Raw genomic sequence first — 27,603 nt, 5'->3', positions numbered from 1 at the left:
CTTTTTGTTCACAGACGCACCAGATTCAACCTCACCCACCCAGCGTACATCTGCGTTGCCCCAAAAGCGCAAGGCCTGATGAGGGCCCCCCCAAGAACTGCTCCCCTCTGCACAGGACCAGCGTGCTAAGGGTTAACATGTGCTTGTTTTTTGTTGAATAGGCAACCCCACCCACTGAAATGTTAATGAGCCAAGGGGACAAAGAAAAGATCTTTGTGTTCACAGACGCACCAGATTCAACCTCACCCAGCATACATCTGCGTTGCTCCAAAGGCGCACAGCCTGATGAGGGCATCCCCAAGAACTGCTCCCCTCTGCACAGGACCAGCGTGCTAAGGGTTAACATGTGCTTGTTCTTTGTTGAATCGGCAACCCCACCCACTGGAATGTTAATGAGCCAAGGGGACAAAGAAAAGATCTTTTTGTTCACAGACACCAGATTCAACCTCACCCACCCAGCGTACATCTGTGTTGCTCCAAAGGCACACAGCCTGATGAGGGCACCCCCAAGAACTGCTCCCCTCTGCACAGGACCAGCGTGTTAAGGGTTAACATGTGCTTGTTCTTTGTTGAATCGGCAACCCCACCCACTGGAATGTTAATGAGCCAAGGGGACAAAGAAAAGATCTTTTTGTTCACAGACGCACCAGATTCAACCTCACCCAGCGTACATCTGCGTTGCTCCAAAGGCGCACAGCCTGATGAGGGCCCCCCAAGAACTGCTCCCCTCTGCACAGGACCAGCGTGCTAAGGGTTAACATGTGCTTGTTCTTTGTTGAATCGGCAACCCTACCCACTGGAATGTTAATGAGCCAAGGGGACAAAGAAAAGATCTTTTTGTTCACAGACGCACCAGATTCAACCTCACCCACCCAGCGTACATCTGTGTTGCTCCAAAGGCGCACAGCCTGATGAGGGCCCCCCAAGAACTGCTCCCCTCTGCACGGGACCAGCGTGCTAAGGGTTAACATGTGCTTGTTCTTTGTTGAATCGGCAACCCCACCCACTGGAATGTTAATGAGCCAAGGGGACAAAGAAAAGATCTTTTTGTTCACAGACGCACCAGATTCAACCTCACCCAGCGTACATCTGCGTTGCTCCAAAGGCGCACAGCCTGATGAGGGCCCCCCAAGAACTGATCCCCTGTGCACAGGACCAGAGTGCTAAGGGTTAACATGTTGTTACGCCGATGCTCACCACAAACCGGGACCAGACCGCGGGGCTGAGGTGGGGTTATATAATCACCGACCTTAGTCCACGCAGACTGATCCGGAGTGGGCAGTTCGTAGTCGTACATCGCAGGGTCAGGATTGGAGAAGGCAGCATCGTCGTTAATGAAGCAGGAGTTCGGCAACAGGAAGTCAGGAGATCCCCGCTTCAGCTTAGGAGCGTGAGTGCGGGGGTGGCTTCTGCGCGAGGAGCGGCCTCGGCCCATGACGCCGATCTCAGCAGGAGGAGACAGCAGGCTGGACGAAGTTCACCGCAGGGCAGCGTCGGGAAGAACCAACGCTTCAGCGCAGAAGTCCAAGACAGGTCACTGCAAGAGGATCGCAGCAAGCCGCAGGAAAGGAAGGGTAGCCACTGCTACGAGGGAATGCAGCAGGTACCGGTGCTGGCAACACGCTTCAGCACAGACGTCCCGGGTAGGCCACTGCAGGAGAATAGCAGCAGGCCAGTGCTGGCATCAACGCTTCAGCACAGACGTCCAGGGCAGTCCACTGTAAGGATAAAGCAGCAGGCCAGTGCTGGCATCAACGCTTCAGCACAGACGTCCAGGGTAGGCCACTGCAAGGAGATAGCAGCAGGCCAGTGCTGGCAACAACGCTTCAGCACAGACGTCCAGGGTAGGCCACTGCAAGGAGATAGCAGCAGGCCAGTGCTGGCAACAACGCTTCAGCACAGACGTCCAGGACCAGGCCTCTGGATACTCAGGAACTTGAAGGTAAGAACACTAGGAGAGAGGCCTGGGGTGGTTTGTGGCAGAGTCAGTAACATAGAGATATGAATAGTTATGCTCGGCGCTGGTTCAGAGCCAACGCCTAGAATATAAAGGGCAGAGATCCAATCACAGGAGGAGGGTGTGTGAGAATCCCTCCAATGAAGTAGCACAGGGCAGAAGCTGCAATGAGAGGCAGCACCTGTGCCATAGATTGCCAGAGGAAGCCTGCAACTGCACAGGTCTGCAAGGCAATAGTCAAAGCCAGTAGTGGATTCCTTTCAGTACCCCCCCCTTCAGGTGAGACCTCCGGACGAACAAGATCCATCACAGATTTGGGGGACATGGAATTGTTTCTAAACCTCCTTAGGCGAGAGGTGGCGTTGAAAGCCCATAGTTTGTTGGGATTCCTTACAGTACCCCCACCACTGGGTGAGAAGCCTGGGTGAACAGGACCATTCATAGGTCTGGGAGACATTGAGTTGTTCCTGAAGTGTCTCCGGCGAGAATTAGGTCCACAATCCAGGTGTACATTGGCGAGTGCCATGAAAGACAGCGGTGGTACTGCAGTTCTTGGTACATGAACAATGGGACCTGAGGGCTCCGGAATGGGAACATCAGAAGGGCAGTAGCCAGGTGTCCGGTGCATAGTAATAGTCCAAGAGTACGGGACACAGGACACAGATTGTCGGACAAAAATGGCAGAGGGACCTTCAGAGAAGGCAATGTCTTTGATGAAATCAGCACGGAGGAAGTTGCGAGAGTCTTTAGCTTCCAAGGAATTCCGGGTGGTGGTTAGCAAGATAATGGGGCGGGAGGGTTCACTACACACTATTGCAGCGGTACTTTTGATACCAAGCAGGGTTGCTATCCCAAGCAATTTGCGAGAGTCTGTAGCAGTGTGTATGCAACTCTTGGTCATGGTACTGGCAGTTGAAGAAGGATCCGCTTCCTTTGGTTTGTGATCTTTAGAGAGAATGAAATTCGAATTTGTGGCCTTGGCGAAGGACATAATAAGCATGTCTATACCCATAGTGGACCCATAGAGAACAGGAACGGACGCTTCAGGTAAAGCGACTAGGTCCAGTAAGGGTGTCTTCGTCTTAGGGAGAGGCCAATTGCCATACAGAACGGGCACTTTGGGCACCGCACAGAGACCTGCGAGTAAGGAGTCTGTTTGAAAGGTGAGAAAACAGATTTTATCCAAAGAACAAGGCAGGCGGTTAAGCGGTGCATCAACCTTAGGGAAAAAAGTCTTGGGGTTAAAGCTGGGTGCCTCCAACACAGAGAAAGAAGACAGAGAACTAGAGCTTGGCTTCGGAGTGGAGGTCCCAGGTACCCAGGTCTCACATGATACTGTGGGAGAAGCAATGCAAATTGTTACTGTTTTAAACATAGGGTCTTTAACATCGGTAGCTCCAGGCACCTTTGAGAGGTAACCCTAGTTTTGGGACAGGACAGTCAATAGCAAGTACCCCAAGTATTGTGGAAGATACAGAGAAAAATAAGTCCATTTTAAAGACGGGATCTTCTGAAAAAAGGGAACGTTCCAAATGCGATACCCCTGAGTTCGTGGTAGTAGACATACAGTCAGTAGTGGATACCCCGAATACTGTGGGCGAATCAGCGTGAAACAGTATTATTACAGGAATGGGCATCCCAGACTTAAAGTCATTTTTAATCATCCCGGAGGCTGTGGCATGATCCGTGAGAGAAACTGGGGTAAACTCTCCAACAGACACAAGGGACATCTTGCTTGTTACAGAATTGGGTCCCTGAGAATCCCTAGTGAGGGCATCAGACTCCATGGGAGACTTAGTGACAGGGGTTTTGGAACTGATTAAAGGAATTGCAGGTATCACAGATTTAATAGGAGAAATACCTTGCAAAACAGAAATTTTAGTAAAGGTGATAGGCATCACAGATAGGACAGAAAGAAGTAAACTAGGCAAGGTTGCTTCTCTAACAGAAGATTTGACAGCGGCAAAGCTTAACTCGGCGGCTGCTGGAGAACTTTTAACTACAGTGAGAAGGGACTGCAGATTTACAAAGTCAGGGATAAAGGGAGTCTCAAACTTGAAAGCCTGATCCTTCAAAAAGAAGGGCCCTAACTTTAATGGTACTGAGGGAGCAACAGCAGATACGCTGATCTCAGTATGGGTCACTTGGAAAGGAGCATAATATGTACTGTTCACTTTAAACCCTAGGATTTGAGAAAAGGAGAACTCAGACAGTGCAAGTGGGGCAACCACGACTGTGCTGGCCTCTGAAGTGGGTATTTGGGAAAGAGTGTCTTGGACATCAGAAACGACAACAGATTCCACGAAAAGGGATCTATGCTCAGAAGCAGGGGTCTCAGCTCTCTGAGTGGCAGACGGGGTGAGTGAAATACCTAGGAGTAGGGATTCTGCGAACAGGTTTAGAGAAACAAACGGCTCCAGAATACTTTTTACTGGAGCCAGTATATTTGCCGAAAGTTCAGGGGGTATAGCCCCGAGAATTTTAGCCGAGTCAGAGGACAAAAGGAGTTGATCCTCTGAGGCTAAGGAGGTGTCCCTGACTGACGAACTAAAGGGATCTACCAAGGAAGATTCACAGGGCTGACCTGCAGGGGTTAACATAGGAAAAACCCCAAGGGTTAAATTACTCTGTACCTGAGAATCAGAGAAATAGAAGCTAGTCTCCGAGAGTGGGGTCATAGGGGGTTCTGCCTCTTGCCCTAGGGACCTATCATTAGACTGCGGAATACTAGGGTTAGCAGTAGGGACCTCACAGAGCAGACTAGCAGGGGTTAATACAGAAAAAACCTTGGAAACAGAGCTTAGAATTTTTGGTTTAGGAAAAGAGGGCAAACAGGACTCATTCTCTGGTGCTAGGGAAGACACACTGACCTGGGGACTGCAGGGATTTACAGTGGGGGACGCATAAGCCTGACTAGCAGGGGTTAAGACCGAAATAACCTCAGGGACAGAACTTAGGGAGGTTAACTCGGGATTAGGGAGCGTGGCAGCTTCTTCCTTAGCGGGCAGCGACAGAGAAATGGTTTGACCATCCTTAGGAGAGAGAGGTACCCCCACAGGTTTAGCAACAGGACTGACAGAAAAGGGTTTGTGAATAGTCTGTGCGTGGGCAGCAAGTAGAGGTTCACGCTCGCTTATGTTTTTGTCAAATTCCAGGAATAATTTAAGGGTGGTGTCTATAGCCTGAGCCGGTACCCCAAAATCCGCAGGTTCAAGACCTGGAGTAGACATAAGAAGGAGTAGTTGGGAGTACACCTCTCTACATTCCTGAGACCTTGTAAGTATTTCTTTACGAGTTAGTCTTTCTGCGGGGGTTAACCCTTCATACATACAGGCAAGATTAGGTGGAGGCAGTCTTTCAAACAGATACTGTTTTTCAAACAGGGACTGGTCCGCAGCCTGGGACATAGGTACAGTTAAACATTTACCATCCCCCGCCACGGCGCGGTCCGGTTTGAATGGGCCGAGCATACTGTTACGCCAATGCTCACCACAAACCGGGACCGGACCGCGGGGCTGAGGTGGGGTTATATAATCACCGACCTTAGTCCACGCAGACTGATCCGGAGTGCGCAGTTCGTAGTCGTACATCGCAGGGTCAGGATTGGAGAAGGCAGCATCGTCGTTAATGAAGCAGGAGTTCGGCAACAGTAAGTCAGGAGATCCCCGCTTCAGCTTAGGAGCGTGAGTGCGGGGGTGGCTTCTGCGCGAGGAGCGGCCTCGGCCCATGACGCCGATCTCAGCAGGAGGAGACAGCAGGCTGGATGAAGTTCACCGCAGGGCAGCGTCGGGAAGAACCAACGCTTCAGCGCAGAAGTCCAAGACAGGTCACTGCAAGAGGATCGCAGCAAGCAGCAGGAAAGGAAGGGTAGCCACTGCTAGGAGGGAATGCAGCAGGTACCGGTGCTGGCAACACGCTTCAGCACAGACGTCCCGGGTAGGCCACTGCAGGAGAATAGCAGCAGGCCAGTGCTGGCATCAACGCTTCAGCACAGACGTCCAGGGTAGGCCACTGCAAGGAGATAGCAGCAGGCCAGTGCTGGCAACAACGCTTCAGCACAGACATCCAGTACCAGGCCTCTGGATACTCAGGAACTTGAAGGTAAGAACACTAGGAGAGAGGCCTGGGGTGGTTTGTGGCAGAGTCAGTAACATAGAGATATGAATAGTTATGCTCGGCGCTGGTTCAGAGCCAACGCCTAGAATATAAAGGGCGGAGATCCAATCACAGGAGGAGGGTGTGTGAGAATCCCTCCAATGAAGTAGCACAGGGCAGAAGCTGCAATGAGAGGCAGCACCTGTGCCATAGATTGCCAGAGGAAGCCTGCAACTGCACAGGTCTGCAAGGCAATAGTCAAAGCCAGTAGTGGATTCCTTACACATGTGCTTGTTCTTTGTTGAATCAGCAACCCCACCCACTGGAATGTTAATGAGCCAAGGGGACAAAGAAAAGATCTTTTTGTTCACAGAAGCACCAGATTCAACCTCACCCACCCAGCGTACATCTGCGTTGCTCCAAAGGCGCACAGCCTGATGAGCGCCCCCCCAAGAACTGCTCCCCTCTGCACAGGACCAGCGTGCTAAGGGTTAACATGTGCTTGTTCTTTGTTGAATCGGCAACCCCACCCACTGGAATGTTAATGAGCCAAGGGGACAAAGAAAATATCTTTTTGTTCACAGACGCACCAGATTCAACCTCACCCAGCGTACATCTGCGTTGCTCCAAAGGCGCACAGCCTGATGAGGGCCCCCCAAGAACTGCTCCCCTCTGCACAGGACCAGCGTGCTAAGGGTTAACATGTGCTTGTTCTTTGTTGAATCGGCAACCCTACCCACTGGAATGTTAATGAGCCAAGGGGACAAAGAAAAGATCTTTTTGTTCACAGACGCACCAGATTCAACCTCACCCAGCGTACATCTGTGCTGCTCCAAAGGCACACAGCCTGATGAAGGCCCCCCCAAGAACTGCTCCCCTCTGCACGGGACCAGCGTGCTAAGGGTTAACATGTGCTTGTTCTTTGTTGAATCGGCAACCCCACCCACTGGAATGTTAATGAGCCAAGGGGACAAAGAAAAGATCTTTTTGTTCACAGACGCACCAGATTCAACCTCACCCACCCAGCGTACATCTGCGTTGCCCCAAAAGCGCAAGGCCTGATGAGGGCCCCCCCAAGAACTGCTCCCCTCTGCACAGGACCAGCGTGCTAAGGGTTAACATGTGCTTGTTTTTTGTTGAATAGGCAACCCCACCCACTGAAATGTTAATGAGCCAAGGGGACAAAGAAAAGATCTTTGTGTTCACAGACGCACCAGATTCAACCTCACCCAGCATACATCTGCGTTGCTCCAAAGGCGCACAGCCTGATGAGGGCATCCCCAAGAACTGCTCCCCTCTGCACAGGACCAGCGTGCTAAGGGTTAACATGTGCTTGTTCTTTGTTGAATCGGCAACCCCACCCACTGGAATGTTAATGAGCCAAGGGGACAAAGAAAAGATCTTTTTGTTCACAGACACCAGATTCAACCTCACCCACCCAGCGTACATCTGTGTTGCTCCAAAGGCACACAGCCTGATGAGGGCACCCCCAAGAACTGCTCCCCTCTGCACAGGACCAGCGTGTTAAGGGTTAACATGTGCTTGTTCTTTGTTGAATCGGCAACCCCACCCACTGGAATGTTAATGAGCCAAGGGGACAAAGAAAAGATCTTTTTGTTCACAGACGCACCAGATTCAACCTCACCCAGCGTACATCTGCGTTGCTCCAAAGGCGCACAGCCTGATGAGGGCCCCCCAAGAACTGCTCCCCTCTGCACAGGACCAGCGTGCTAAGGGTTAACATGTGCTTGTTCTTTGTTGAATCGGCAACCCTACCCACTGGAATGTTAATGAGCCAAGGGGACAAAGAAAAGATCTTTTTGTTCACAGACGCACCAGATTCAACCTCACCCACCCAGCGTACATCTGCGTTGCTCCAAAGGCGCACAGCCTGATGAGGCCCCCCCCAAGAACTGATCCCCTGTGCACAGGACCAGAGTGCTAAGGGTTAACATGTTGTTACGCCGATGCTCACCACAAACCGGGACCGGACCGCGGGGCTGAGGTGGGGTTATATAATCACCGACCTTAGTCCACGCAGACTGATCCGGAGTGGGCAGTTCGTAGTCGTACATCGCAGGGTCAGGATTGGAGAAGGCAGCATCGTCGTTAATGAAGCAGGAGATCGGCAACAGGAAGTCAGGAGATCCCCGCTTCAGCTTAGGAGCGTGAGTGCGGGGGTGGCTTCTGCGCGAGGAGCGGCCTCGGCCCATGACGCCGATCTCAGCAGGAGGAGACAGCAGGCTGGACGAAGTTCACCGCAGGGCAGCGTCGGGAAGAACCAACGCTTCAGCGCAGAAGTCCAAGACAGGTCACTGCAAGAGGATCGCAGCAAGCCGCAGGAAAGGAAGGGTAGCCACTGCTAGGAGGGAATGCAGCAGGTACCGGTGCTAGCAACACGCTTCAGCACAGACGTCCCGGGTAGGCCACTGCAGGAGAATAGCAGCAGGCCAGTTCTGGCATCAACGCTTCAGCACAGACGTCCAGGGCAGTCCACTGTAAGGATATAGCAGCAGGCCAGTGCTGGCATCAACGCTTCAGCACAGACGTCCAGGGTAGGCCACTGCAAGGAGATAGCAGCAGGCCAGTGCTGGCAACAACGCTTCAGCACAGACGTCCAGGGTAGGCCACTGCAAGGAGATAGCAGCAGGCCAGTGCTGGCAACAACGCTTCAGCACAGACATCCAGTACCAGGCCTCTGGATACTCAGGAACTTGAAGGTAAGAACACTAGGAGAGAGGCCTGGGGTGGTTTGTGGCAGAGTCAGTAACATAGAGATATGAATAGTTATGCTCGGCGCTGGTTCAGAGCCAACGCCTAGAATATAAAGGGCGGAGATCCAATCACAGGAGGAGGGTGTGTGAGAATCCCTCCAATGAAGTAGCACAGGGCAGAAGCTGCAATGAGAGGCAGCACCTGTGCCATAGATTGCCAGAGGAAGCCTGCAACTGCACAGGTCTGCAAGACAATAGTCAAAGCCAGTAGTGGATTCCTTACACATGTGCTTGTTCTTTGTTGAATCAGCAACCCCACCCACTGGAATGTTAATGAGCCAAGGGGACAAAGAAAAGATCTTTTTGTTCACAGAAGCACCAGATTCAACCTCACCCAGCGTACATCTGCGTTGCTCCAAAGGCGCACAGCCTGATGAGGGCCCCCCAAGAACTGCTCCCCTCTGCACAGGACCAGCGTGCTAAGGGTTAACATGTGCTTGTTCTTTGTTGAATCGGCAACCCTACCCACTGGAATGTTAATGAGCCAAGGGGACAAAGAAAAGATCTTTTTGTTCACAGACGCACCAGATTCAACCTCACCCACCCAGCGTACATCTGTGCTGCTCCAAAGGCACACAGCCTGATGAAGGCCCCCCCAAGAACTGCTCCCCTCTGCACGGGACCAGCGTGCTAAGGGTTAACATGTGCTTGTTCTTTGTTGAATCGGCAACCCCACCCACTGGAATGTTAATGAGCCAAGGGGACAAAGAAAAGATCTTTTTGTTCACAGACGCACCAGATTCAACCTCACCCAGCATACATCTGCGTTGCTCCAAAGGCGCACAGCCTGATGAGGGCATCCCCAAGAACTGCTCCCCTCTGCACAGGACCAGCGTGCTAAGGGTTAACATGTGCTTGTTCTTTGTTGAATCGGCAACCCCACCCACTGGAATGTTAATGAGCCAAGGGGACAAAGAAAAGATCTTTTTGTTCACAGACACCAGATTCAACCTCACCCACCCAGCGTACATCTGTGTTGCTCCAAAGGCACACAGCCTGATGAGGGCCCCCCCAAGAACTGCTCCCCTCTGCACAGGACCAGCGTGTTAAGGGTTAACATGTGCTTGTTCTTTGTTGAATCGGCAACCCCACCCACTGGAATGTTAATGAGCCAAGGGGACAAAGAAAATATCTTTTTGTTCACAGACGCACCAGATTCAACCTCACCCAGCGTACATCTGCGTTGCTCCAAAGGCACACAGCCTGATGAGGGCCCCCCCAAGAACTGCTCCCCTCTGCACAGGACCAGCGTGCTAAGGGTTAACATGTGCTTGTTCTTTGTTGAATCGGCAACCCCACCCACTGGAATGTTAATGAGCCAAGGGGACAAAGAAAAGATCTTTTTGTTCACAGACGCACCAGATTCAACCTCACCCACCCAGCGTACATCTGTGTTACTCCAAAGGCACACAGCCTGATGTGAGCCCCCCCCCAAGAACTGCTCCCCTCTGCACAGGACCAACGTGCTAAGGGTTAACATGTGCTTTTTCTTTGTTGAATCGGCAACCCCATCCACTGGAATTTTAATGAGCCAAGGGGACAAAGAAAAGATCTTTTTGTTCACAGACGCACCAGATTCAACCTCACCCACCCAGCGTACATCTGCGTTGCTCCAAAGGCACACCGCCTGATGAGGGCCCCCCAAGAACTGCTCCCCTCTGCACAGGACCAGGGTGCTAAGGGTTAACATGTGCTTGTTCTTTGTTGAATCGGCAACCCCACCCACTGGAATGTTAATGAGCCAAGGGGACAAAGAAAAGATCTTTTTGTTCACAGACGCACCAGATTCAACCTCACCCAGCATACATCTGCGTTGCTCCAAAGGCGCACAGCCTGATGAGGGCATCCCCAAGAACTGCTCCCCTCTGCACAGGACCAGCGTGCTAAGGGTTAACATGTGCTTGTTCTTTGTTGAATCGGCAACCCCACCCACTGGAATGTTAATGAGCCAAGGGGACAAAGAAAAGATCTTTTTGTTCACAGACACCAGATTCAACCTCACCCACCCAGCGTACATCTGTGTTGCTCCAAAGGCACACAGCCTGATGAGGGCCCCCCCAAGAACTGCTCCCCTCTGCACAGGACCAGCGTGTTAAGGGTTAACATGTGCTTGTTCTTTGTTGAATCGGCAACCCCACCCACTGGAATGTTAATGAGCCAAGGGGACAAAGAAAATATCTTTTTGTTCACAGACGCACCAGATTCAACCTCACCCAGCGTACATCTGCGTTGCTCCAAAGGCACACAGCCTGATGAGGGCCCCCCCAAGAACTGCTCCCCTCTGCACAGGACCAGCGTGCTAAGGGTTAACATGTGCTTGTTCTTTGTTGAATCGGCAACCCCACCCACTGGAATGTTAATGAGCCAAGGGGACAAAGAAAAGATCTTTTTGTTCACAGACGCACCAGATTCAACCTCACCCACCCAGCGTACATCTGTGTTACTCCAAAGGCACACAGCCTGATGTGAGCCCCCCCCCAAGAACTGCTCCCCTCTGCACAGGACCAACGTGCTAAGGGTTAACATGTGCTTGTTCTTTGTTGAATCGGCAACCCCATCCACTGGAATTTTAATGAGCCAAGGGGACAAAGAAAAGATCTTTTTGTTCACAGACGCACCAGATTCAACCTCACCCACCCAGCGTACATCTGCGTTGCTCCAAAGGCACACCGCCTGATGAGGGCCCCCCAAGAACTGCTCCCCTCTGCACAGGACCAGGGTGCTAAGGGTTAACATGTGCTTGTTCTTTGTTGAATCGGCAACCCCACCCACTGGAATGTTAATGAGCCAAGGGGACAAAGAAAAGATATTTTTGTTCACAGACGCACCAGATTCAACCTCACCCACCCAGCGTACATCTGCGTAGCTCCAAAGGCGCACAGCCTGATGAGGACCCCCCCAAGAACTGCTCCCCTCTGCACAGGACCAGCGTGCTAAGGGTTAACATGTGCTTGTTCTTTGTTGAATCGGCAACCCCACCCACTGGAATGTTAATGAGCCAAGGGGACAAAGAAAAGATCTTTGTGTTCACAGACGCACCAGATTCAACCTCACCCACCCAGCGTACATCTGTGTTGCTCCAAAGGCGCACAGCCTTTGGGGCAGCCAAAGGGCAGCCAAAGGGCGTGAGCCGTTTGCTGCTGTTCGCTGATGTTAGTTGATGTTAAAGTGATGTTAAAGCTGCTCTATTTCTATCTGAAACACATAAGCCCTTTATCCCCTGTACCCAATTTTCCAACTTTATCTGTCCATGAAATTGTTCCACATATTCTAATATATAGTGGTATCTCCAGATACCAGACAGGGAGTGTCCTCGAAGAGGATTTCATATTTTTCTATCGCCCTTTGCAGCTCATAGGATTCATGTCTCCCTAGTTTAGCTCAAAGCTATTGGAGCTATTCACACATCACACGTTACCCTGGCTTCAGGATACTCCATATATATAAGATATACCCCCACCACCCCCATATATATTAAATATACCCTCACCTCCCCAATACATATAAAATATCCCCCCAACTCCCCAATACATATAAAATATACCCACCTCCCCAATACATATAAAATATACCCCACCACCCATATACATATAAAATATACCCCCACCACCCCAAAACATATAATATACCCCCACCACACCATACATATAAAATATACCCCTACCACCTCCATATATATTAAATATACCCCTACCACGCCCATATATATTAAATATACCCCTACCACCCCCATATATATTAAATATACTCCTACCACCCCCATATATATTAAATATACCACTACCACCCAATATATATTAAATATACCCCTATCACCCCCAAATATATTAAATATACCCCCACAACCCCGTATATATTAAATATACCCCCAACACCTCCATATATATTAAATATACCCCTACCACCCCCATATATATTAAATATACCCCTACCACCCCCATATATATTAAATATACTCCTACCACCCCCATATATATTAAATATACCACTACCACCCCATATATATTAAATATACCCCTATCACCCCCATATATATTAAATATACCCCCACAACCCCGTATATATTAAATATACCCCCAACACCTCCATATATATTAAATATCCCCCCACCACCCCAATACATATAAAATATCCCCCCACCTCCCCAATACATGTAAAATATACCCCACCACCCATATACATATAAAATATACCCCACCACCCATATACATATAAAATATACCCCCACCACCCCCATATATATTAAATATACTCCTACCACCCCAATACATATAAAATATACCCCCACCTCCTCAATACATATAAGATATTCCCCCACCTCCCCAATACATATACAATATACCCCCACCACCCATATACATATTAAATATACCCTCACCTCCCCCCTCCCCCCCCCACACACATTGTACCTTACCTTATCTCCTGCAGGACACAGACAGCACGGAATATGTCTCTGGGCTGCGGGGTGTGGGCTACGCCTCCGCTGTCCTCTGGTTGGCTGTCCTCTCCTCCAATCAGGGACAGCACACCAGTCCTCTTTGCTCTGCCCGGCCACCATCCCGGCCCGCCCTCTCACTGCCTCCGCCTGCCCTCTCAGCACTAGCGTTTGTCACCGCCCTCGCCACTGACCATGCCAGCCCTCGTGCTGCCACTGCCGCTGTGCGCGATCTAAGCTTCGTGGGAGTCGCCATTTTGGATCGGCTGCTAACTGCTGGGCCGTGAATGACGCTGCTGTCGCCAATTTTTATCTCCTTCATACCCCGCAGAGCACATGTATCTGCAGCCGGCATCTTTAGTGAGCCCACTGAGTCCACAATAGCGCTACTCTCAGTGTCTACTGTGCAACACGTTCCGAGACACTGACTGCTCTGTGACTGCTCCCTGCATGCTTTTACCCACGAGTATGATGTATGGCATACCCCAGGCTAGGCAGAACTCCTTCTCTGTGCACCGCACTCGCTGACGGTTCGTGCAAGTACTCTGTGGTGTGCTTTCTAGGTGCTGGCTAGTGTACCGGGCATCTCCCTAAGTACTGGGCATCTCCTACTGTTGGCCACTCATAGTGCGGGCCCTGGGCCATGGTCCCTGGACTAGTTAACAGGCTAACCCCCCCAGTTGCCTCATACTATCTGCCTCAAGGGACTAGAACAGCTATAGACACGCACCCAATTTACAACACCCTCTTAGGGCACCCAGGACGTACTGTGCGAGAGTCCACGCTCCGCTGACTACCCCTGATATGCATTTGCGCCCTACTTTCTGCAGTACTCGCATGGAAGGTGCACTTAGCGCTTCTAGCTCTCCTCCAACTGTATCACACTAACAGGAACTCTCTCACTCAGAACTGACACTCAGACTGACAGCCAGACTGCCTCCTAAATAGACTGTGCACTGCCCTTTATGACTTTGGCAGGCCCCTCCCCTGTGTCTCTTGCCTTAGACACAGAGTCAGATGGCCTACCTCCACCACTCAGGGCAGGGCTTGAAGTGGGGGAAACCCATGATAACTACTGGCAGCCTGCCCTTAGGGGGGCTTATACCAGTAGGAGGATAGGCATATAGCCCTATTTCTTACCAGGGCTACATAACCTTTTTACTACAAGCGATCACAATCAGAAAATGGTGCAGAGCAAAAAAAAAAAAAGTTCTTCTTTGTTTTCTTTATCTTTATATCACTACTAGGAACTTTGCTCTCTTGAAAGCAAAAATGGAATTTACAGTAATGCCTACAATGGAAGCTATTCACTAAACATAGGCCGCCACTAGGGATTGTTAGCAGCTATTAATTTTCTTTACAGACATTTTGCAAGTGAATGGCTGTTAACGTGTGATAAGGTGGCTTTAATGAACACACCCCATTGCCTGATGCTTTTCAAATTAATTATTTTTCTTTGGCATAGTAAATCTGGTACTGTATTGATCAATTTGTGCAGCGAGGAGGTGGTGGTAAATACGTTGCAGTATATGAAAAGGTCTTTGGAAATATGGATATCTACATCAGAGAGAAGTATCCTCACTCACTGATATTCTGTGAGTCTCACATAATTTTTAGCATCAGTGGAGCCTCACATAAAAAAAATCTGTGCTTTTACATTAAATGCCATTTTTCGGGGGCCCACATCTCACTCACTAATTTCAATCATTAAATGTAGAGATTCTCCATCATCCCCTATGGCAGCAGTGGCTTAGTCAATGATTGAACCACTGATTGAGCCATCTGTGCTGAGCAGGGGTATCCTTAAAACCTGTCCTGTTGGTGGCTCTTGCGGACTGGAGTTGGACACTACTGACCTATAAACTCTTATCTAACAGCAGAAACCTGTCTACATTCTGGTCAAGCTTGCAATGCTGTTTGATGCATTGGATAATGTTATAACAATAATATAGCGGAATGGGAAACAGCTACATATTTTCACAAGCACTTGCATACATAATACAATACAAAATACATTGCACGGTGGCAAAGCAATATATTTATAAATGACATTCTCTAATTGATATACTAGCTAGTTAGTGATACTGTAAATGGACCAGTATGAGTGACCACCTTGATGTATTATGTACATGATCTTTTGGGACGTTTTCTTCGTATTTAGCCTAATTTACTGGTTGCACTAGTTCACATTGTTTGTAATGTACATTATGTACCTCCTATTGTAATGTGCTGCGTGAATGGATGGCGCTATATAAATAAAATTATACATGCATACATTTATTTTGTTGTCATAATGTGCAAAACAAATGCCCTTTATTTAGGATTATGGGCTAAAGCTGGAAAATTCCAGGCATTATTGAAATCCCTGTTCTCTGATTGATTAGAATTCCGGGCATTATTTAAGTAATAATCCCCGAAGAACAGGGCATTACTGGCCAAAAATGCCCTGGCTGGAAAAGTTGAAGGCCCGAGGCAAACCCAGCCAGGGCATTATTGGCCAGTAATGCCCTGTTCTGAGGGGATTATTACTATTATAGGCTAAATGTAGGCGTATTTTTTTTTTCATAAAAAGATAAATTTTTGTAGTCATATTGATTTTTATCAGCATGATTGTCTACATTCTTATGCTTTTACTGCAAGTTTATTAAAAGGAAATTGTACATACACACAGCCCACTCTACACACACACACACACACACACACACACACACACACACACACACACACACACACACACACACACACACACACACACACACACACACACACACACACACACAGTGCAGCCCCCCTCCTCTACAGCCACAAAACACACTGCAGCCGTCCTCCACCCTCTACACTCACAAAACACACACAACACACAGCAGCCCCCCACCACACCCACAAAACACACTGCAGACACACACCAACAAAAACAGACTGCAGCCACTCTACACCCATAAATCACACACCAGCAGCCCCCCTCTACACCCACTGTAGCCCCCATGTAACCCCCCACACACACACAAAACACTCTGCACCCCTCCTCCACCCACAAAACACACACACTGCAGCCCCCCCTCTACACCCACAAAACACACACTGCAGACACACACAAACCAACAGACTGCCAGCTCTACATCCACAAAACACACACTGCAGACACACACACACAAAACACTCTGCACCCCTCCTCCACCCACAAAACACACAGTGCAGCCCCCCTCTGCCCCTACAAAACACACACTACAGAGACACACATATCAACAAAACAGACTGTCACCTCTACATCCACAAAACACACACCAGCAGCCCCCCCTCTACACCCACTGCAGTCCCCTGTAAACCCACACACTGCAGACACACACCAGCAAAACACTCTGCACCCCTCCTCCACCCACAAAACACACACTGACGACACACACTGCAGCTCCCCCTATACACCAACAAAACACATACACAGCAGACACACACAAACAAGATTCTGCTGCCCCCTCTACACCCACAAAACACACACACACACACACACACACACACACACACACACACACACACACACACACACACACACACACACACACACACCAATAAAACACTCTGCTGGCCCCCTTTACACCCACAAAACAAACTCACAGACACAAACATTTCCCCTCACTCTCCTGTGTGGAGCTCTCTGCAGGCTGGGTGGGGGAGGAGTCAGTGCCTTGCTGGTGCCTTCTGTCCAATCAACTCCCCTGTCTAAGAGCAAATTTCACTCTTTGTGAATGAGAACTGAAAGCTGATTGGCTGAAAAACTTGGCAAGCTGCCAAAAATTCCGGGCCATTACTGATTGGATAATGCCTGGAATTTTAACCAATCAGAGAGCAGGGATTTCAATAATGCCCGGAATTTAACAGCTTTAGCCTATAATCATTCAATAATGCCCGGAATTTTTTGGTAACTTACCAATTCACCTTTCAGAGATGCAGGGGGAGCACGCTGAGAATTAAAATACCTCTCCCGGTCCAAGCTCCAGCTGCATCTCCGTTAGGCTGGGGCCATAGAGGGGTGAGGAGTTCCGAGCCGCGCTGACGCTGAGGCTCGCCTGCTGAAATCTGCGCCATTCCATGAACTTGCAGGCAAGCCAGCGTGCGCGAAGGGAGCCGGGGGGGAGGTGGTTGGAGGCGGGGCAGTGACGTCGCTGGGCCAATCGCCCGCGACGCACTGACGTCAACGTCACGGCGCCGACGTCAAGGCGCCGTGACGTTGACGCTGCTTCAGGCTGATTGGATGTATTCAGCCGACAGCCGCTGAAAAACAGGTTGGCTGTCGGCTGAAAATTCCAAAGCCTCAGCACGCCTGCGGACGCTCGCGTGAGCCCCCTCTCAAGGCATTCAAGGCTCAGCGCTGAGCGTCCGCACGGCTCAGCGCGGCCTGTCCTTCTATGGACTCGGCCTTACTTTCCTCTCACACAGCACAGCAGCATATACAGGCTCTATCACACAGCTGCTAGTTCTGTCATAAGCTCGCAGGTCCTAACTAGTAACTTTGTTACTTGCAACAAAGTAATATTTCTTCCACAACTTGTATAGTTTCTACTAAGGTACATTTTCTCTGGTTTTTATTTAGTTTGTAGTTAAAATCACTGTCCCCCAACTTCTCTTCCCCATCTCCCCTTCACCCACCTCTCCCCCTCTACAGCGGAGGCTCCGCTCCCCCCATACACCCACTTCTCCCCCCTAACCTCTCTCTCTCCACCCTCACCTCTCTCCACCCTCACCTCTCTCCACCCTCACCTCTCTCTCTCTCTCCCCTCACCTCTCTCTCTACCCCCTCACCTCTCTCTCTTCTCCCCTCCTCCACCTCTATCTCTCCTCTCTCTTTCTCCCCTCTCTTTTCTCCCCCCTCACCTCTCTCCCTCCCCCACCCTCTCACCTCACTCCTCCCCCCCTCACCTCTCTCCCCCCCTCACCTAGCTCCCCCCCCTCACTTCGCTTCCCCCCCTCCCCATTTCTTTGGTAGGTAGGTAGGTAGGTATTTATTTTTATCAGATGCCTATTGGGCTATACTTTAAATTGTTAAACTAATGATGACATCATAATAACTTTACAAATAAGAAGAACAATAAGGATTTGCACTTTACTAGAAGACAATTATATCGAAAAAAGATATTAGTTAAAAAGTATCCAACCATATATTCTAAACTGTCCCAAAGGGCTCTTCGATTATTGGTTGAAATACAATTAATAAATAATAGTATTTCATTGAACATAATAATTTTAAACATTGTTGCTTTTAAATACTATTTTTAAATGTTTACTATGTTTATGTAGTTAGAACACTAGAAAAGATCTCTGCTGAAGATTTCTTTTTACTCTGTAGAATTTTACTTACAGTACCACATCTAAACCAGTACTTCAAATCCATTATGTTGAAAGGGTTAAAAGTATTAAAAGGTTGTCTAAGAGTCCTTTACTTTCATAACTTCAGTATTTCCTTTTCATTGACTTTTATGCTGAACAATAATCCAAATAGAAAAGGTTAGCAATAATAAAAAAATAATCTAGTTTATAAGCACTCCATACATCTTCATTGATTTGTTCAGATTACTGCGCTTGAAAATATATTGGTTGAACAAATGTCCTTATTTCTCAGAATATTAAAAATACATTATTTCATGACATGTTCCTTCTTCTTTATCAATTATTCAGTGATCATGTCTTCCTGTGTAATTTTTTTTTATTATTATTTTTTATATTTAATTTACAGCTGTGGAACAACTATTTCCATCTGGCGGTGGCTTTCATTACCCAGGATTCCCTGCAACTTGAACATTTCTCTCACGATAAGCGCAATGAAATTCTGGACAAGTAAGTGATTTATTTATTTCTTTTTTCCAGGTAATCACACTATTTGCACAGTGTTAATTAAACTAATTATTTCTTTCCTCTCAGGTATGGAGATATGAGATGCTTTATTGGCTTTGCAATTCGTGATATGTGGTACAAACTCGGTAAGTGCAAGAACACATTTAATCTGAGAAAACATGGTTTATATTAAGCATCGCACTCTGCGTATTTAAATGTACTGTGAGGTTAGAACCTTTTACAATATTTTTTTTAACCCCCCTCGGGTTTGTTAAAGCTTGTAAGAAAACTTCAGTAGCTTATGCCCATTTGAAAGCTTCTATAGTGGTGGAAAATGGACAATTGTTCAAGAATTTTTTTCAGTACATGCTTGAACGGTCACTGAATGTCACAGGAGTGTACTGTATAGCTAAATGATAGTACATGGCTGGCTATATGCACATGATAATAATAGAAACACATTACTACTGGCAGGCAGCAACAGAAATGTGGAATGGAGATATGTATAATACAGCATGTGAGGATACTACATATGGTGGCGGGAATGTTTGTGAACCCCTTAAGATTTGCACATATTTCAAACCTAAAATGCTATTAGATTTTAAAGTAAGTTCTAATAATAGATAAAGATAACCTGATCAAACAAATGACAGAAACATGATACTTTTTCAACATGTATTCATCCACAAATGATTCGACATTCAATATCCATGTGTGAAAAAGTATGTGAACCTGTAGATTCAGTACCCGGTGGCACACCATTGAACAGCAATGACTTCAACAATTTCCTGTAACAGCTGGTCAGTCTCTCACATCGGTTTTGAGGAATTTTGGCCCATTCCTCCTTACAGAACTACTTAAACTCTGACATTTGAGTGCTTCCATGCATGGACAGCTCACTTTAGGTCTTGCCACAATATTTCAATGGGGTTTAGGTCCGGACTTTGACTAAGCCATTCAAAACCGCGGAATTATTTTTTCTGCAGCCATTATTTTTTAGATCTGCTTGTGTGTTTAGGATCGTTGTCTTGCTGCATGACCCGCTTCAGCTTCAGCTTAAGGACATATGACCTGACATACTCCTCTAGAATCTTCTGATACAATGTAGAATTCATGGTTGATTCAATGAGAGCAAGTCATCCAGGTCCTGAGGCAGCCCAGGTGCCCCAAACAATCACACTCCCACCACTATGCTTGATTGTTGGGATTAGGTTCTTCTGTCCAATCGCAGTGTTTGGTTTTCGACAAACATAAATTTTCTCATTGAGGCCAAAAAGTTCTATCTTTCACTCGTCTGTCCAGAGAACCTTGTTCAATAAGTCTTATGGATCATCTATGTGCTCTTTGACGAAGTTCAGATGGGTAGCAATGTTCTTTTAGAGAGTATTGGTTTCCTCCTGACTATCCCACAGAAACATGGCTAACCCCTAAAACTCCTGATGCAAATATTGCCATTCAGGGATTCTCCATTTCTAGGAAAGATAGTTCAAAGAGAGGCGGAGGGGTGTTATTTTATATTGCAGACCCCTTACAATTTACACTGTTAAATTGCCCCCCATGCCCACCCTCTTTTGAAATCCTAGTTGGCAAAATCTGCCTCCCCTTTTCCAAGCCTATCTTGGTTGCTGGCATGTACCGCCCCCCTCAAGCCCCTCCCAGTCCCTGACTGATATAACCCAGTTTCTTGTTCCATTTGCTCTTTGAATGAGAAGAGTGAGCTGCTAGTTCTTGGGGATTTCAGCTACAATTGGCTCAACCCTAAAAAAACACAAAATTCAGACACAACTCAAGTCACTTAACCTAACGCAACTCATTTCCCAACCCACATGGACAAACCTGAACTCTCACAACCATTCCTTTCTAGACTGGATTTTCTCCTAAAATCCAAGCAGAATCCAATCCTCTGGCATCCTTCCTGACATTTACAGTGACCATGCAATAGTGTACTGTGTAAGGAAAATTAAACCACCGCAATCAAGCCCAAAAGTTCTCCCCACTAGAACATTTAGAAACTTGAACCCACAACAGTTTCTGGCTGACCTTACCAACTGTCTTTGGTTCAGAATCGATTTAATTTCCGACCCTGATTCTGCGCTCGACTATTTCCAATCAGAGTTCTTAAAATTCTGTGATACCAATGCTCCAATACACAGAATAAGAGTACGGAGGGCTCACCTTCCGTGGGTTACAACTGACCTTATAGCACTCTACCATTTCAGGGATGCCTTGTGGAAAAGATACAAAGTAACTGGCACTACCAAGGATATTAATCTCTACAGATGCCTGTGGAATATATGCACAAGGCAAACAAGACATGCAAAAGCACAATATTACTCTGACAATCTTCACCAGAATACATCAAACCCAGCTAACTTCTGGAAAGTTATCAACAATATATCCCACCCTTCTAGCCACCAACAACCAAGTAATATCACTAAGGAGGGAATAACTCTGACAAATCCCACTGACATTGCAAATGTATTCAATGATTACTTTGTGGGGTGTGCTACTAACTTATTAGCGAAACGCAACCAAAACCATAAACATGAACCTCATTCTGAGAGTACCCTTATAGCCCCACCCTCTCCCAACTCTACTCACAATTTTCTATTTGTCCCAATATCCAAAGAGGAGATTACACAAGTGCTCCTCAAACTAAAACTAAGCAGCCAATGTGGACCCGACTTACTGCAATCTAAATTCCTAAGTCTTGGTGCCCCAGCCATTGCCAAACCAATTGCTTCCATAGTCAACTCTATCCTGTCTGCAGGTCATATCCCTAAGACCTCGAAAACTACCATAGTTGTCCCAATCTTCAAAAGTGGGGACAAAAACACTGTCTCAAACTACAGGCCAATCTCTCTTCCCCCAATACTATCCAAAGACATAGAAAAATGTGTCCACTCCCAATTAAGCGATTACTACACTACCGACACACTTTATCACACTGCGGCCAGATCCGCAAGCCGGGAGATTTCCCGGCTTGCTAGTGGCCGCCCCTCGGCGTGCCGCACGGTCACGCGTCATCGGGAGCCTGCGCCCCCTGCACGCGCGTCCAGGGCTCCCTCGGTGTCCCGCGATCGCGGGACGGCGGCAGGGGGTTCCGGGGGACCCGGCGGACCCGGCAGCGGTAGGGAGAGCACCCCGATCGGAGGGCGCTCTTCCGCTGCTTCGGCGCGCGCCCGTCACTCTCCGGCGCGCGCCAGGATACTGCTGCGGCCAAGAACGGGCAAATGCTCGAATAAACTTGGCCGCAGCAGTATACCAAGACAAATTTGCCTAGCCAATTCCAATCGGGCTTTCCCCCCAAACACTCTACCGTAACTACCCTGCTAAAAGTTTGCAATGAAATACAGAGTGGAATGGAACAGGGACAACACTCTGTTGCAATATTCCTAGATTTTGCAAAGGCTTTTGATACTGTTGCTCATGTTATCTTGCTTAACAAACTCCAGTGCTCTGGAATGGGGAAGCATGCTTTAAACTGGTTTAATTCCTACCTATCAGGTAGGTCCCAACATGTGTTCATCTCAGGCTCTAACTCCAACCACTTGGATATCACCTGTGGTGTCCCGCAAGGCTCTGTTCTGGGGCCATTACTCTTCTCAGTGTTCATCAATGATCTTCCTACAGCTTGTAAGGGAGCCTCAATACACATGTATGCAGATGACACAATCTTATATGCACACAGCCCTAGTCTCTCCGACTTTGAACACGTTCTTCAATCTGACTTTTCGAGACTTGAAAATTGGATTTCCCAAAACAAACTATTTTTAAACACTGACAAGACTGTGACAATGGTATTTGGGACCAGGGCTAGATTTTTAAAGCTTCCAATGACTGAGCTCCAGATCAGAACCAACGCTATAATTACCCTAACTCCTGTTACTAGTTTCAAATACTTGTGCATATGGTTTGACTCCCATTTAACATTCGGGATGCACATTGATACCCTGACATCCAAAACCTACAGTATGCCAAACTAGGTGTATTTTACAGGAACAAATCCTCCCTAAGTCTGCTAGTCAGAAAGCATATCGCACAGCAGATGCTAATGCCAACTATCGACTATGGGGACATAGTATATGGCTCGGACCCCAAACCCACCTTAGCAAACATGATACCCTCTACAATTCAATTTGTTGTTTTGTTCTCCAATGCAACTACAACACACATCACTGCGAAATGCTCAAAGAACTAGATTGGTCATCACTAGAGTCTAGGCGCAAAGTTCATCTTTCCTGTCTTGTCTTCAAATACTTTCTGGGCAAGCTACCCGTTTATCTGAACAAGCTCCTCACCCCCACAACATGCAACATGCAACATGCATGAGATCTGACTCCAAAAGACTGTTCATGGTCCCAAGGTTCAGCAAAGTATTCGGTCGCTCCTCCTCTTACCGTGCACCCCAAAACTGAAACAATCTATCGGAGATTCTCACAGCCTCCACCAGTCTAAATTCTTTAAAAACTAAAGCTGTCTCACATTTAACCTGGTCTGTAACTGCTACATACGTCTATAATATATTTTATATCTAACTGTGCATGCAATGTCTTGTATATAATGTATACCCTGTTCACGTATGTAACCATGTATTATTTGTCATCTTAACTCTATGCCCAGGACATACTTGAAAACGAGAGGTAACTCTCAATGTAATACTTCCTGGTAAAACATTTTATAAATAAAATCCTTCTATGAACTCCATTCTTGTTCAGTCTTTTTCTGAAATGAGTCATGATCTCTCCATTTTCCTGCCCATCGTTGTCTCCTTTCCAACCCTTCCACCTCAACTGCTCTCTCTCACTTTAAACCTTTTTTCCTCACTGCCCCTTACCTGTGGTACTCCCTCACACTCTGTAAACATTAAGCACCTTCTCTCCCCAACCTTAAGTCAAACCAAAAAACACAACTTTTATTTAAAGCATTTAAATAGTCTAGACTGATAGCTGCTGCCCCACACCCACAGTCGCACTTACCAACCATCGTTGGCCATGCAGTGCCATCTACTGTACTTAAATCATTCACCTGCTGTCCCTGTAAGTCTATTATTATATACCAATTAGATTGTAAACTCACCAGGGCAGGAATTTAGTTTTGTCTGATTTTTGTTGTTGTGCTTCTATTATAATTCACTCTATTTTATTGTCTCTTTTGTCAGCAATATTTAAATATAAAATATCCATGCATACATGTTACAGCACCAACGTTTTTGTAGACAATGTTTTTATCTTAACAGAGTTTTCTTTTCTGATGCATTGGCTTGTAAAGAAATATATTTATATATTTTGAACAAATTCTGCAAAGAGCATTAGTTTTTAGTAGTTGTGCCGTTCCGGATTTCAAAAAAGTCTAAACCTGAACCAATGGAAAGGACGTACTGCTTAACATGGCTTCGCTTGTTAGAAAATGTCAGTGTTTGCAAATTAGGATTCTTGATAATTCACACTTAGATCTCATATTATTGATTTCTTGATGTATAAAAGTAAAGGACATATGAAATGACCTTGGAAATGGTAATGAGAATCGTTTCTACGTGAATCAGTGTCAAATATAAGACACACTTTAATCAGGTTTCTCATATTTAATTGCAGTTTGATAGCAGGTGGTTAGTTTGTTCCAGATCTAAGACCTGCCTGATGTGATGCCTAAAGAAGAAAAAAGGCAGATAGAGATGCAGAATTTGACACATTTTTTTATAATTGTTTTAATGTGCAGCCTCTACCTATTAACTCTTCTCAAAACACTCAGTTCTGCTGAAAGTTAAAGAAACAGTTTAAGTAAACCTTACATTTATTTTATTTTTTAAACACCAGTCATTTTGCACTAACTGTAAAATGATTTGATTGCTCCAGTTTACATGATGCATATTCTTTCTGTTTACTAAACCTATTATAAACAATTAATTTGGCTCCATAATATACCTGTAATGTTGAATGGGATAAAACTAAACAAACCCAAGAGATTTTGTTCAGATTTTAAACCAAGTACAGTTATTGCTGAATTTTGTACCTTCTTCTCGATTTGCTAAAAAGCCATTTTAGAATTTTTCTATTGTAAGAGTTCTTGAAAACCCATTTGACAAGACAATCTCAGATGTTGTGTTATGTGCAACATTGGCAAGAACATAAAATAATATGCCTACAGAAAGCTGACAACGTTCATATACATCAGCCGCAAGGCTTCCCCTCCATCACTTAAGTGCCAGGAGCCAGAGGCCACTCCAGTAGCGTGCTGCGGGAGGATTACTAAAGTGACTAATCCCCCCCAAAAAGATAACACAACCTGATTAGCTCTTCAGCTGTTGTGAAGTGTTGTCTGGGTAACTTTATTTTATTCAAATCTATTTTGAATTGCTATAGTAATGCCCATTTTACTGTACAAAATAACCTTGCTTCCAAATCTGTGGGGAATATATTAAAACAACACACGCTGGGAGATTTATAGAAAGTGCATGAAATTTGCAATGTGACTAAGCTTTTAGAGTTAAAGATTAATGTAATTGGTCTAGACCAGAAGTTGGGTCTTCCTTATGGCAATGCATTGTTTCCAAGCAACATAGACTTTCCCTAGATGCTTTATTTAAAATCTGCTTCATTTACTTAGAAAAGTCATTCACTAAGACGCTATAATATTTAATTATCTAGCCCTAAGCACTTTTTTTCCACATTTGGTGTTCTTCTTTAGAAGGTACATGTACCTGCCTATAGTGACATTGAATGACAAAAATATAAATCTAAACGTGTCTGCAAAAATATGTGTATTATAACGGTATTCACGTGCCAGATAATTGGGTTGGGCTTTGGCCCAAAAAGTACTTACTGACTTACATCTCTCATTGTGTTGTATAAACTAACAAAATCATGTAATGCAACTTTTTTAGAAACCGTCCAATTCAGTATATACTGTATATGGTTCAGTTGCTTCAATTTCTTCTAGGGAAACATAGTAGTTGTGGGTGCTGTACAGTATATTTGAACTATGAGCAAATCTCTGCTGCCATCTTGTCTTTAGGTTTCCTTCCACTTTACCAATCTCTCACAAGAAAACTTCCTCTCCAGTTGCCTTAGGCTTTGGTCTGATGTCCAAAACTGCTTACTGCAGAAACCCGGCTGGTTGTTGTATTTTTTGTATGATGGTACAGATGAAACTGTCGGTTCTGGCCCAACTTGTGAGGAAAATCCACAAGCATCTCGCAAACACTCTCTACCATAGATGCTGTAATGGCCCATCGGTTTAACACAGCGGGGGTCCCTGCATTTGTATTGGACTTGTAGCCCGGTAGATTTCCCACAGCATGAGTCCCATTCAAATGCAGGAAGCCCCCGCTGTGTTAATCCGATGGGCCATTACAGCGTCTATGGACTATGCTGAGGATTTTTCCCACCATGTTCATGGAATTCCTCAGAATCTGAGCCAAAACCGACAGTTTCATCTGTAGTTCTCTTCAGGTGCCTTGACTTTGATAAGCATGTGCTTGAAGAGAAACATAATTTTTCTATTTCTACTTTTCAAAATAGCTGTCACCTAGCCCATCATTAACTGTGATTTCTTTAGACTACATTAGTGCTTAGATTGGGTATGTGTTCCACTGGTCCATTTGAATCTCATTAAAGATTAGCTCCCCAACAACGACATAATTAGTTGTTAATGGTTTCCCCCATTTCTTGGAGGGAATACGGTTGTAGGTGTTCATGGGCCATACATATATTAAGCAGTATTCAGCCATAACACACTTTCTGGTGCTGGAAGACACCTTGCGGCCCATTTAAATCAATTTGATCGAAGGTGTCTTCTAGCACCAAAATGTGTCTTATTGCACAATACTGCTCAGTAAAAATGGACCATGAAAAAAAAGAGGATGGGTGCACCAGTTCTCAAAAAAAAAATCACTTTATTCATGCCGAAGTAAAAACTGAAGCAGTATAAAAATTATAAAAATACATATGTACACCAACCTCAATGTGCCATGGAAAAACAAAACTGTGCAAGAGGTAAGACCAGGGATCAGGTAGAAGCATTCAAAGTAACACTTCATCAGGGCAAGAACAGGCCTATTTGCATTTTTATATTTTGTATATTTTAAATATTTGTATATTAATTTTTTCCATTACATGTGCAATTTTTGATACTCCAAAATGATATGCTCTGGTTCTTAGTAAATATGTTAAACATGGACCTATATATCTGGAAACAAGCAGTTGCTAAAATATAAAATGCAGACATCAGGAGAACGCCATTCCAAATTAAAATGAACAGCCCAGATTCCAACTATAAAAGAGATTCTGGGGCTGATTATATAAACAACAATCACTTCAATAAGCTGAACTTCCATACAAGCTGCTTTGGAGTTTATAGAATCAGCCCATCTGTCTCAATATTTAGTGCTAAAACAATCTCCTTTTAGGTTTCCTTCTTGATAAGGTAAATGTTTTACTACCCTGGTCTCCAGTTAAGGAAACCATTATCTATACCAGTGTTTCCCAATCTGTGCGCCGCGGCGCCCTGGTGCACCG

General features: G+C 46.4%; 1 protein-coding gene across 1 annotated transcript in view; it reads left to right on the top strand.

Moving 5' to 3' along the window:
* The window catches only part of DOCK2 (dedicator of cytokinesis 2), a 1,423,644-nt gene that overhangs the window by 1,076,666 nt on the left and 319,375 nt on the right, over window positions 1-27,603 (top strand). The window contains exons 31-32 of the mRNA XM_075599153.1: window positions 18,990-19,090; window positions 19,175-19,233. Of these exons, the coding sequence (XP_075455268.1) occupies window positions 18,990-19,090; window positions 19,175-19,233 (160 nt within the window). The remainder of the gene's footprint in view (window positions 1-18,989; window positions 19,091-19,174; window positions 19,234-27,603) is intronic.

Source organism: Ascaphus truei, chromosome 5 (assembly GCF_040206685.1).
Source record: "Ascaphus truei isolate aAscTru1 chromosome 5, aAscTru1.hap1, whole genome shotgun sequence".
NCBI lineage: Eukaryota > Metazoa > Chordata > Amphibia > Anura > Ascaphidae > Ascaphus > Ascaphus truei.
Note: the sequence above shows the minus strand (reverse complement) of the source record. Positions and strands in the feature narration are given on the sequence as shown.